General features: G+C 37.8%; 1 protein-coding gene across 18 annotated transcripts in view; it reads left to right on the forward strand.

The window, feature by feature from the left end:
* Nucleotides 1-13,856, forward strand: part of LRCH3 (leucine rich repeats and calponin homology domain containing 3) — a 69,641-nt gene that overhangs the window by 16,754 nt on the left and 39,031 nt on the right. For all 18 annotated transcript variants that reach the window (XM_074834044.1, XM_074834053.1, XM_074834046.1 and 15 more), the window contains exons 2-3: nt 11,776-11,920; nt 13,485-13,611. In XM_074834044.1, coding sequence (XP_074690145.1) covers nt 11,776-11,920; nt 13,485-13,611 — 272 coding nt within the window. The remainder of the gene's footprint in view (nt 1-11,775; nt 11,921-13,484; nt 13,612-13,856) is intronic.

The following is a 13,856-nucleotide window of genomic DNA, read 5'->3' on the forward strand; positions in this document are numbered from 1 at the left end:
TATAACAACAATAGCAAGCTTTTTAATTAAAAATAAGATTAAAAAAATGTATTATTAAGCATTCCAACTCAAGACTGCAAAAGATTGTCTTCAACTGAAGTTTAATGAAACTTGAGTATACTTTCAGGAGACACTGTCATAGCAGGTTGAAGAACTTGCAGCCCTCTGCCACATTCATTCCGATTTCTGTGCAGCAGTTCATCTCTGCGCTGTAAACCAGATCACTAAGAATAAGTTGCTATAAGTTATGAAGTGACAACCAGGTTAGTTCTGCCCCTGTGAAAGTGAGAAGTTATACTCAAGTCTTGAGTTGTCAGCTGTCTTGAAGTATTCATGGGAAAATGAAGAGATGTAAAAGAAAATGAGAAATTGTTTCCCCATTGGGGAAGAGAGCCCATAGAAGGGGAGGTATGGTTTTTCTGAATAATGTGGGACAAGACCAGCTTTGGCCTAGGGGAAGTAAAAATAGTGGAAATCACTGATGCGTTTGGTGGGAGTATGTCCATTCACTGGTATTCAGTCTCCATGATCCTGAGTGTGAGAACCTAGAAAAGCAGATGTCTTAAATAAAAATAAAAACAGATGAGGAAGAAATACAGGAGGAGAGGTAAATTTCATGTTGTGTGTGTTGGGATTGAGGGCCTGAATCAAAGCAGCAAATCTGAACTGTACAATGATTCTAAGTAATGGTGATGCAGCAAAACATTTACAAAATGAGCTTGGTCTCCTTTGTTTCAGCCGAGATGGTTGCTTAATGCTAGAAGAAAACTTAAGTAATGAGGACTTTGATCTGATTCAGTTCCAAGTAATGTCTGCTTAGAAGATCCTGATTAAAGATTTCCTTTCAAAAGTTGTTTTCTTTCTTCCCCCCTTTTTCTAAACCTTTTTGTAAAGGCAAGGCTTCAACTTTTTTGTCAATGTGCAGATAACAGCTTCTTTAAGGAGACTGTGCTGCCGAAGGAAGTCACTGCCCTTATGTATCCGCTAGAGATACAGTTCATGTAGGTCCTCCCCAAGTTAGCTTCAGGGAAAATTTGCAAGAGTAGTTTAAACAACTTACAAAAATCATGTGAGCTAACTTGGCTGTTTTTCTGCCTGATGTGAATTGGGAAATGTTCACACAAGAGTTGCAGAATCAGTAGCTTACAGCAAAGGGCTGCTAAGGAGTATCCAATAGAGGTGATAATTTTACACCAGTATAGTTGGAGGTGTATCTCCAAGGCTTTCAGAAATAATTTTAAACTGTCTTGGTTAAAGTAGTATAAAAGGCTAGACATACAGGTTTCATGCTATGATTTGACTTTTTTCCTTTTTTTCTTCCCGTTTTTTAATTTAAAGTCACAAGGAGTAGGTTTGGGTCAAACCAAAATAGCCTCCTTTAAGCCAGGTTTATCAATGAAGGGGTGTGTGCTGCCTTACCAGCTTTGTAGGTGTAGTCCAAAGGCTGCTTTCCCTGGAGATAAATACTGTATGTATGTTTTGCACAAAAAAACAGAAGGACTTGCAGTGCAGCTGACCGATGAGGAACTGAACTTCCCCAATTTAACTGGACTTGGTGAGCTGGAGACTCTGGTTCGTTTCCTCAGTGTTAAATCTCTTGCAACATTGCTTCTCCAACTTTCACTTTGGCTTTATGTTTTAGGGTTTGAAAGAGAAGCATGATGATGCTGTTGGCTGGATGCCCAAGTTTAGTGAGGAAAGGGATTGAAATTGCTGGAAGAGGGAAGATTGGGGCGGGGGGGGGGGGGCTGTGGGCTGTGTGGTGGCGTCTACCAAAAGTTGGAAGTAGAGCATATGTAAAAATTTCTTTAACCCCAAACCCCATAGGAAGGGGTGGTTTAGAATTAATCCTTATTTTCAAACACAGATAAACAGTTCCACTTCTGATGTAGCAGTACATAAGTTGCAGTTCGTATTCTATCTGAAGTTTGTCCTGGTGTTTACTGACCAGTCATAAGGCCTAGCTGGTAGGTCATCTGACTTCCTTCATCTGTCTCCCTTTTAAAGCCACTGAATTCGGCTTCCTGCTTATCTGAAAAGTGGTTGCAACTCATTCCTGAAGTGTTTGCTTTGCTCCACCATGTGCCATCCTTGAAATATCATGCTGTGTACACAGGTACATATCTGTAATGAGCAAAACTTGGGAATAAATCTCTGTATTTTCTACTCCTAAAAGAACTCTGTGTTTTATTAGAAGTGTGTGTTAAGGAACCAAAAAAAGTGCAGTTTCATGGTTATTATTAATCAGCTAGTCCAAATCCCAGCTACTGCCAAAAGTCATGGTTCCTTTCTTCTCTCACATGCAGCCACACATTCTTGTCCTCACCATTATATTGATGTTAGAGATTACCCATCTGCAGCATGAATCAGATCATGCCTCAAAAGGGCTGAAAACTATTTGTGGTGGTGCTTTTTTGCAGGATTTATTCTCACTAAGGACACCCAACTGGCTGTATGGCTGCACCATCAGGAGTGCTGGTACAAGGGAGGGGATGATAGCACATGACCAGTAAGAAATCATTCCTTTCACTGGCTTAGAATGACTGACTGTGAAGCCAGGGTCTACACTGAAAAATGAATAAATAATACTTGACATAATAGCTCCATCCATTTAGGTTACTGTTTTTCCTGCTCTAGATCCAAGTAGAGGAAAAGCAACGGGAGTCAACGGAGTATTAGGAGTGCTCAGTTCTTTGCAGGGACTGGAGCTTGTCACTCTTGCTTCTTCTCCAGTAACCACACAGAACAACTGTATAATGGTCTTCTACAGTTTCCACTGGTTTGTGTTTTTCATTTTTATTTTGAATAAACAAGCAATATTATTCCTTGCAAAAAGAAAATGAAATTATTTTGCAGAGGAAGTGGCATTGTATTCCAAGTTTTTATTTTGATTAGAATGTTTATCCTCTTCTTGCAGTACTCATGTGGTCTGCTCCTGTGAGAAAATCACGCTTTTGCTGGGAATGTGCTTTCTTGTCAGAGAACATACAGCAGCTGACATTAAGTGCAGGACTGTAAAATATGTGTGTGTGTTTAGTCAGTGTTTTTTATGGTGACACCTGTGAGGTTTTCATTCATGTGTAAAAGAAAAAGCTGAACTACATCAAATATGCATTAAAATCATGTGGAGAGAAAAAAGGGAGGGAGAATGGGAGTTGGTGCTTAGAATCTTCTGTTTTCCTCTTTGATCCCAGGTATGACTGGGGAGGGTTCTTATTTAGTATAATTAAAGTTCTTACAGATCTTTGTACATAGATTTTTTTTTTTTTTTTTTCTTTTTCCTAGTCTTAGCAGAGGATGGTGAATGTTGCAGAGACTAGGCTCAGTAACTAAGAGTTGTGCTTTGATTCATTTCTTGGTTATAATGGAGAAGAGTTGAAGGGGCAACTTCCTGCTAAAAACCCTAGTTCAAGTAATTTGGAAGCCAGATTCTGTAAAACTCCCCTGTGTGACTGTTCTTAAGATGCTCCTGAGTTATGAAACCAAAAAGCTAGCCAGGTTTCGTTTGGTAATCTAGGTGTTGAAGGAAAAGGTAAATGCTTTGGCCAGAGTTCTTGCTCACTAAAATTGCTTCAAGCAAGGAATTTGTGGGAGTTCTTCAGAGAAATGAGGGGTTTTCTTGTTTTTTAAAACCTTTGGCAAGGATCTTTTGTTATTTGTATTGAATGTTCCAAAATAAAAGTGTAGCCAGAGGAAATAGCATATGTGAAACTTTGATCCACACATCTGAAACTTTACAATGATTTGGCAATGATTTGAAACAGGTTTTATAAAGGACAGTGAGTGTTAAGCAGCTTTGGTTAAAAGCATGCTGCAAACCTTGTCTTTAGCCCACAAGGCAGGAAATCTAGAGAGCTCATTTCAGCGTGAAGTGTAATCTTTCAGTTTGTTTTGCGTGTCATGCAGTATATTCTCAGGTTGGTGAAGCAGGCTTTGGTGGTCAGTACCTCTGCGTTCCAGATGTAGCACAGCCAAATTGACATTTGGAAGAAACCACTAACCTTTGCCCGGTTTTCTGTAACTGCAGAAATGCTAGCCTGTTCATGTTGCAAAAAACCAGCAGGTTGGAGATTCTTGGTTACAAAATGTTAGTCCATGGAAATGCTTAAAACACAGTTCAGTGCTGCTGGTACTGCTGCTAAGTAGGAATGTGATCCTACATATCAAGAATGGATCTGCTGAGAATTGAAATGTGATAAGTGTATCAAAGACGGATCGCATATCTGAATCTAATTTTCCTTCATGAAATACTGGAAACTGAAACTAGAAATTGGGGAAAGTATTTCATTACAGGGCTACAAAAATAATATAGATGAGAACAGTCTTCATTATGCCGGTTACTCAGACATTCTGGCTTGGGCAACGGTGCTGTCACATCGGCAGTGTGCATTACCTAGGTAAAACAAAGAAGGAACAGCCTTATTTTGGTTCAGTAAATGCCACCTTCTTTCACCTTAACTTAATAAGTTTATAAGAAGTGTATGTTAGATACATGGGAGAACAGTTGGGAAAAGTTCAGGTTTGACAGGACTGGCAGGTAGAAGGTGAGTCAGGAGGCGACATTTCTGAGGTTTGTTTTAAATTAGGGTATGACAAAAGTGGTAGTGTTATATCACAGCAGGCAGGAAGAGGTAAAATCACCCGTCCTGTGTCAGGAAATCCTCCAGGTGTGAAATGAAGCTCTAAGGATGCCAACATTTTCAGTGCTTAGAAAGGAAAACATTCCCAAGTATGTACAGAGACCAACAGCATCAGAATTATATCAGAGTTCTTCTTTTATGATGATTTCTGGTTTTCTTGTGTAAGAAGAGTCAGTAGAATAATACCGGTAGCTCTTCTGCGTAGGGCTATGCTTTTGTTTTATTCATTTTCTTTTAGTAGCTTTATGGGAATGTTTCCTAAAAAATCAGCAGGATCACAAGCATTGCTCTTCTCAGATTTTCATTTCAAGTTCTGAAATGTTTGGGAGGTGAAACAAATCAATTCATAAAACCGGGATGAATATGCGTGAATTTATTTGGCTAATTGAATGACAAACAAATAGTGAAGTTAAGGTTTATATAATAATGTGCTTCAAATGCATTTGGAAATGTGAGTAATCGTTCTCATAAAGTTGATTTCTAAATGTCATAATTGAGCAATCAGATGTCATCAAGTTCCTCAAAAGATCTGTTTAGTGACGTTATCTGAAAGATGCCTGTAACCTAAGCAATTAATTTCCAGGGAGCAGCCTGACTCTTCCGGAGCAGTAGTTGTAAATGAGTTGTTCAGGTGAGCTGCTTTCCATATCCGGGAGATTACATCAGCTACTTCAAGGATATTCTTCAGTGTGATTGTGGTTTTGTTGTTATCAGTGTGAAACTGTGGAGTTTGCTTCTGGTCTTTAAGTTGTGTATGTGGGGGTAAAAAAAAGTCTGTTTACACAGTTCCAGATTTTGAACATATTTCTTCTTGAACAGCTGTACTTTGTCCTCTTACAGCAGTTCATTCTGCCTTTTGCCTCTTCACTGTACTGGCTGTCAGCCTCCTGGTCATTGATTTGTTTATCTAGTTATTTATATGAAAATATATTTTTGTCTGTAAGCTGTAGCTAATATATCTTAGATTTGTCTGTTATAAAAGGAAAACCGTGAATGTGCTTTTAAGTCACAACACGTGCTTCATAGTTTTAGGGAAAACAGAACATTTTCTTGCCCTTCAAATGAAGCCATCCTAGTTGAGGGCAGTATATAGCAGCCAGTGTCACCATCAGGATTCAGATCAATTCACAGATACCACTATTGTTGCATCACTGCAGCACATTCATGGCTGATGTCACACAGCTGCAACTGGGCTATTATAGAAGACATGATACATCATGGGTGGGAGCCCACAGTTTACAGCTGCTGACATAATGTCACAATCTCTCTTCCATTAGTGTTTTGCCAGCGCTGTTATGGTGGTTGCTGACATTTGGTTTTGAATAGACGGCCAAAAAATCTAGGCTTTGCTGGTTTAATTTTTTTTTAAAAATATGTATTTAAAAGTGTGTGGGGAACACATGCAGATCTCTGGTGCCAAAAGGCAGATTTTTATCAACAAAATTTTGTGGCACAGCCCAAGGCCTATAGCTGGCCTTCATTGTCATAATTAATTGGAATGAGAGCAGAAGCCGTATTCCCATTGCAACAGGATTACTGGACTGATCACATTAGTATCTTGTGATGAATTGGAATTCACCACCACCCAGCTAGTTTGAGTGCCATCAACAGTTGAGCTGGAGCTCCCTCTCCTTCTAGCATTTGTAGTGGGTTAAAGTACCCGATACTTTAAACAGTGCATCTTTATGCATCAGTGATTTTCCTTTGGAGACAAAATCAGTGTTACAGCTTAAATTAAAGATGTGTGAACACAACCTTGCTAATGTTTGATGTTAGAGGAACATTCTTCTTTGGGCAGGAAGAGTTTACATTTAATGCCAAATGATGCAATTCTAAACATAAGTGTATTCTCTTGTCACATTTAACACTGATTTGCTGGCTTTCTGAACAGAATCCCAATTAAGATGAAAAAGGTCAGTGATCTGACTCCACTCTGAGATTTCATTTTGTATTTGTACTGTTGGCTTTTTTATCTTTCACAAAGAGCTTAGTTCCAAAGAACGCTTCCCCTTTGCCAGAATTCCGCATGATCTTGCCTTCAAGGAAATGTGTCCATTTTTAGCAGGCTAGGAGAGACCTTTTTTAAAGCAGATTTCTGGTAACAGTAATTTTAACCCATGAAATGTGAACACAAGTCAATCTTGGTTTGAATTATAATGGCTATATTTCACTTGTGCTTATTCATAATGAAATTCAGCGTTTGTGCTTTTGGGGGAATTAGTCATTTGCTCTATGCAGTTTATGGTATGTCAAGAAGCAAGGGTGTGCACATACAGATTAAACCAAATTATCTGCATCACACAGATTACTCCTTGCTTGATGCTTGAATATCAATTGCTTCTCAACTCATGCTGTAATATTTGTTTTAAAAATATTAAAATTTAAATAATATCTCACTACAACATTCTGTCATTTTTTCTGAGAAATGGAGAGAAATCTTTGCACAAATTTTAGTTTGCACAATAATTTGTACTGCAACATCTTTTTATTTTTGGGTTGTTGAAGTTATGCATATGGTAGCAGAAGAATATCACTAAAACAAGTCTTAATTGACAAGATATTTCAATAAAATACCTTAGTTTTCGTTTCTTTACTTCACTCCCACTTTCTCTATTGGAAAAGCACCAGCTACTGCTGTACTGAAGGGTAGCATATATATAAATATAGAACCAATCACTGAAGTGCTATTTTCTTTACTTCTCTCCTGGTTTTGTTATAGCTGTTCCTTTCATTCAGATTTTTTTTAGGAAGGAGGTAGAGAAAAAGATGGAGTTGTTGAATTGTTTCATACAGTGACTGCTGTACTCCCTGCCCCATTTCTGGTCTCATTTAAGGTCATGGGGGAGGGTTCCAGAGAAATTGGCCAAAATCAAAAATGTCACAGAGTCTTAGGGATGCTGTGTTCTGGACTTTGGGAAATTTAAATACTTGTTGGAGGTTTGCAGGGGGGCAAGGCAGGGATTGCAAATAACCAAAAGCAGTTCTTCATTTGCAGATTCAGAATTTGCACTGTATTTTATCATATATTGCTTCTGTCTAATTCTTGAGGATTCTTGTTTTACAGTATAGCTTAGTCTTTTTTTTTCTAGCACTTGCCTTTTCTTTTTATGGTCCTGCCAGACCCTCTCTCTTAGCTCCCCATTTGAGCACATGAGATCATGGATGCTGTGTATAAGATAGTATTCTCATGGCCATCATATGAGTAAAAATGCTGCAAACTTATTAACCAAACTTGTAATCGGTTAGACTCATTTTGAATTATTTAAGAGACTATACTGCAGCAGCAAAAATTCAGCTCCAACTTAATCTACTTTCCACTGAGTTTCTACTGCTAAACAGAAATGCCAAGTTTTCAAAATCACTGTAGATTGAGGGAAGTCTGGAAAAAGTTAATCGCTGCTGCTAACTGGCTTTGGTGTCTCTTTTCTACCATGCTATGGGCTCGTTTGTTTTTTTAAAAAGTGTATTTTCTTCATACCTAATATTATTTTGCAGGAAGTTATTTCTTCAGAAATACTAAATCATAGCTCAATATGTGAAGTTCTTGACTAGTTCATGCCTTATGGTCTTCACAATCTGTAAACACTAGGTTTTAAATGTTCTTTGGTAAGATAAAGTGAAACAAAAAGCACTTGAGAATTCTTATGTTTGTGGTTAAACCCCTTCCAAAACAGAGTTGAAAGAAGCTTTTTCTTTGCAAGTCTTCTGCCAGAAAATAAGGCTCATTACGTGGGAAGCCTATTTCTTTGTTAAAATGGGTAATATTAAAACAGACTTTGCCAGCGCAGCTGTGCAAAGGAGGGATAAAGCTGCGTGCTGAAGGATGTTAGTGTATCGTGACATAAGTGGTGGGATTCAGTTCCATCCTCCAGGGTCCCTTAAGAAAAACACACCTTATATGTGAACCAATGTTGTAATAATTCTTTAAAATAAATAGGTGCTTAAACATCTAGTCAGTGTGGAAGTTAAGTATTTTTTTTTCTGAATTACTCTTGCTTGTTTCTCATAATCTCTGAAATAATTTGCATTCTTCTCCCTTTCTTCTATGGTAACATAAAACTGTACTGTGAAACCTTATGGCAAGTTGTGTGTGTCACACAATTTCAGTGATTACAAATACTATGGCTGCACTTTCCAGAAGTTTTTCAAGATACATCATTTTTATTTGTGTTGGGACAGTACATTTGTTTGGAAATTGCTTGTCTCCTGTTACGTTTTACAACAATGTTGGCCCAGGAAAGATCCCACTGGGAATGTTGCAATTTTGGACACCACATTGTTGCATAGTTTTAGCACTGTTACTCTGCTTTAAATCTACTGCAGCTATACATCTTGGAGGAGGGGAGGGTTGGAGTTTGCTGTTGTTTTCACTAAAACATTAATGAAAATTAAATTATGGAAGCAAATCAGAAGAAATCCTAGGGCAGACTAGTGTATTATGGGAGATGGCTTCTGCAAAGTAAGTGTCCATTGCATAAATTCCCTTGAAAGGGTATGCTGTGTCCCTGCAGGATGTACACAGTTACTTTACTGACTCCTTTACTATCTACAGATTCTTAAGCAGGTTCTGATCAGTTCGATTCATTTGCTGTTTCCACTTAGGCTGGACTTTAGCAAGTGCTTTAAATCAGCAAAAGTAATCCCTGCCAGCAGAACAAGGGACTCTTCTGCCTGCACCATCGTTTTTCTGTGGTGCTGGCATAGGATGTGTGGGGCTCTGTGGTGAGGTGATCAGAAAAATCATTGTATTTAATTCCAATCACAGTTTCCCACAAACTCTGACAGTACAGAGGGCCTAGGATGAACAACAGAGGTAAGAAAACTGTGGGTTTGGCAGTAGCAGAAAGCAGGATCCATCACAGTGGTCTGTCTTTGCATTTGATGCATTTATCTGATGTTTTATCTGAATTAGCATATGGTACGACTAGGATGTTTATGGAAGCTATCTTTAGCAATCTGTGAGTGCAGGTTTTTCTTCACTCTTAGAAGAAAAAAAAGGGTAAAAAAGATTATCTCTCAAAAAAATAGAAAAAGGGGGGCAAAGACCACAAACTGTTTTCTGTCATAGGGCAATTAAACAATTCTAAATATGCAATGCAAACTTAATGCTGACAACTTCTATTATTTTTTAGTTTTAGCTCCCACTATTAGACCTGGTTGGAAGCATTAAGTGTTGGTTTTTCAAAATCAAGTTCAGACAAGTTTAAGCTGAGGTCATGTTTGAGCCTGACACAAGCTGGAAAGAAGCACTTAGTGTGATTCTTTTTTTATTTTTTTAAATACTCGAACAGACAAGAGATTTAGTTACGTTCCCTGTTACCTTTTAGTATCGGTAGACTAGAAGTTTCCATGATTTCCATGTTTTCTTATCTGTGTACACCGTGCAACATCTGCTGAACTTTATATCCATCATAGCCTCTGCTGTAGTTAGCCTCAGTTGTACCTGTAGATTGGATAATGCAGTTCCTTCCCTCTTGTACATAAAAGTACGTGTAGACGTTTCTCTCTACAAAAATTTTTGTAGTGATTCTTTCTACTGAGATTTTTAATTATTGTTTATCAGTAGTAGCTCATGGCTTGCTCTAAGCATTGAGGTAGACCTAGAGTCAGTTCCAGCTGCCCTTGGAGTGACCTCTTTTCCTTGGGCAACCTAGAGCAGCACACATTGGAGCAGAGGTAGGCAGGATATCTCTGAAGAGAGCTTCTTTACTCTGGAAAAGCTCCTTAAAAAAACAAAACAAAAACAAAAACCAAAAAAAAACAGAAAAAAAGTCAGACAACACAAGGCCTATCAGTATTTGGCAGTCTTTAAAAAGTAATCTGTATTGGATTGTTCCTTCACGGAATAAAGATACAGAAATTACTCTGTCAGTTTATTGTATATGTTTTAGAATGGGATCTTTTATCCTCTTACACTGATGAGGAGAAACTGAAATTCAAAACAAATTAAAAATAGCAATTAAATTGGAATTACGTTTTTTTAATTATTCATGGCACTGATTCAGGTTAGATGGGTTTATACAATGAACTTCTGCCCTCCCTTAAAAGTGTAAAGGTGAAGTATTGGTTTATTAAACAGGCAGTATCTCTACAAGAACTCCCTGCTGACACAGGGCACTCTTGATGTGAGCATAACTCCTCTCATGAGTGTGTTAGAGAGCAGGAGATGTTAGTGTGTGTTTGTGAGAACTGTCCTTTGGAATTTATAAGCAAGAGCTTTCCTTGACCTTTAAAGAAAAAAGAACTTTTTGCAACTGCATTATTTATCACAGTGCAGCTTTTTCTCTTGAAGGAGAGTCATACTGATGGGAATTTTATACATATAGACTGGTAATTGGAACTGGCGAAGAAAAAATACTGATTCTTCAAATGCAAACATTTGGTAGGAGTTTTGGTTAAACTTTTGCCTCTTGCCAAGCAAAAAATGTATGATTACAAAGAAACACTAAACCTTACTGCTGGCAGCAAGCAGAGCATTTCTCTGCAGCTGGGAAGACCCTTTATTGAAAATCCTTCCATTGCTGGGTTGAGATTACAGGCTTGAACTGGTATGTCTCTGAAGGAGGGAATGCTTTGGCTAGAGTATAGAAGGCCTGTCTAAGGTGTGTGCATCATGTTTCCCTTGTTAGAACTGTTACCTATAAATATGTGTGTATCTATTGAAGGTATATATTTTAGACCAGAAATTTGAAGCTGACGTTTCCATGTGGCAGAGAATACCTCTAGCAGTGAGCTGTGAGAAAAGTACTTTGTGAGTCTTTTCCTTACAGCACTGCCCACCCGATACCAACTCCATAATCTAAAGATGGCCCTGGAACAGAGATTTGAAGCTTTCAGCATCTTAAGCTAGCTTCCTCTAAGCATAAGGCAGTTCGGGATATGAAAGTGTGACTGTGAAAGAAGTGTTGCATCTGGCTCTCTTTTTCTCATTGTGGCTGTAAGATTTTAAAAGATGTTGATTTACTTCATGTGTGAAGTGAGTCACTTCATAATCTTGAAAGTTTTGCAGGCAGGACAGTGAAACTGATTCCTGTCCAACTGTTCCCGCTGTGTGACGGCAAATATACAGACAATACTTGTCCTCATGAAGTTTTAAGATAGCTTTACTGAATATTTCTTTTTTCCCTCCCTTCAGATTTGTCACGGAACAGACTGTCAGAACTTCCAGCAGAAGCATGTCACTTTGTCTCCCTCGAGAGTCTTAATTTGTACCAGAACTGCATTCGATATATCCCAGAGGCTGTTTTGAACTTACAGTCTTTAACTTTTCTAAATATCAGGTAATGATTGTCTTAAAAATTTTAATTTAGCATCAGTAGTCTAGGTTTATAAATGTTGATGCGTCCATAAGTAATGCTAAAATGGTGTGTAATCATCATGTTGTTATATTGTATGTCACTGAATCAAAGCAACCTGAACCAATCTTACCCACTTAGGTGGGTCAGGGAACATGAGAATTAAGCAGCAGCTTGTAGAAGTAGAGTATGAAGAAGAGAGCCAATTCCAACTGAAAGGACTCGCAAAATAAATTCCAGTAGTTTTCATGTGAAATACAGGCATGCAGACTGAAGAGATGATAGAGCTTTTGGATAGTCTACAATTGAGCTTTCAGCAGCTGAATAAGGTTTATGCAGTTTCCCTTTATCTTCACTGTACGGGTGGCTTTTAAAGATCTTTCAAGTGTTCATACTTCTCTGCCAGCATTAAAAGCTAATTGCTGCAACTTAGCCTGTTGATGAAATTAAACTGTACAGCATCCTCCATTTGTAGAAGGTCTTTTAAGAGGTGTGGAAAGTCCCTTGTTACAAATTGGCAGTGATATCAATCCAGAAGAACTTCAGGCTGTTTCCTTCTGGTGTTATACTTTTGCCAATGTAGTATGCTTATGTTTCTTTATTTTCTAATTTTTACAAATGGTGAGAATTGTAGGAATAGGATATGAATCAGGTACGGGTTTCCTATTGCTATGATCTCTAATAGTTGCAGTGCAGTTATTATGCTTTTTAAAGCTGCTGTTGGTTCACCTACTGCTCAGAACTTTTTTTTTTGCTTTAATAGCAGAGAAATCTGGGTTTCAAGCATGAAAAATACAGCAGCATATTTTGCTAAATGTCAACATCTGATCAAAGCCTGATTTAAGATCCTAATAACTTCCTAATCCTCCAGTCACTGCTCCTTGCTATGTTTTGTTTTTTAAAGGGAATCTTTCTCTTCTACAATCCATTCTCATCCTGCCGGATTCTCAGCTGAGGTTACAGTTCAGTCATATGACCTCAAATTTGCTTTAACTGTAGTTTATTATAAAATGTCCAAGACTGGATTTTGGAATAGTGAAATCCAGCATATGAAGATCCTTGATCCACATGACTTACTCAATTAGAAATATACTTTAAGTATTCAGTAAGTAAAGACTTTCTCTGTAGCGTTTTGTAGGTGCTGATCTGCAATACTGTCTATCAGAAATACTTTTGCACTCTGTTAAAACATACACAGTTGTGACAGAGAGGGGCCAGTTATCAGAAGCACCTGAAAGGAAACAAAAATATATTCCCCAGCACTGAGTTTCAAAGTATCTGATCAGGCTTGGTATTTGATATTCAGAGTTTGTTCACATATAACTAGATAAAGCCAGTAATGAAGAACAACTTCATGGAACCACTTTTATAGTAATTAGAAAAAAAATCAGTTGATCATCTAAATAGATGTTAAAAGGATTCATATATCTCTATATAAATATATATTCATATATATGAGTGTGCTTTTTGTATGTCTTTCATTGCATTAAAATGTGAGGTGTTTTCTCATTAGAGTTCTGATGATTTTGTTTTCTTTCTGTCCAAAAAGTCGAAACCAGCTTTCAACGTTGCCAGTACACCTCTGTAGTCTACCACTAAAAGTTTTGATAGCAAGTAATAATAAGCTGGTTTCAATACCTGAAGAAATTGGACAGCTCAGACAGCTGACAGAGCTTGTAAGTATACAGTTATTTTTTAACTATTACTATTCAGTCTTTAATTTTTAATTGATGTGTTTAATAAGTTTGGAGGTACTTCAGAAGCAATAAAGCTTTTTTAAAATTATTAGGATGCTATCTGGACATGTACAAGATCAACATCCTGTTTCTCATTCTGCTGAAAATTTTGCAGTTGTAAACCAGGCACTTGTAGGCCATGGCAAGTTACTTAAATCTGCTCTTAGCCTAAGGAAGATTTCTAT

This window comes from Strix aluco, chromosome 9 (assembly GCF_031877795.1).
Source record: "Strix aluco isolate bStrAlu1 chromosome 9, bStrAlu1.hap1, whole genome shotgun sequence".
In the NCBI taxonomy this organism is placed as follows: Eukaryota; Metazoa; Chordata; class Aves; order Strigiformes; family Strigidae; genus Strix; species Strix aluco.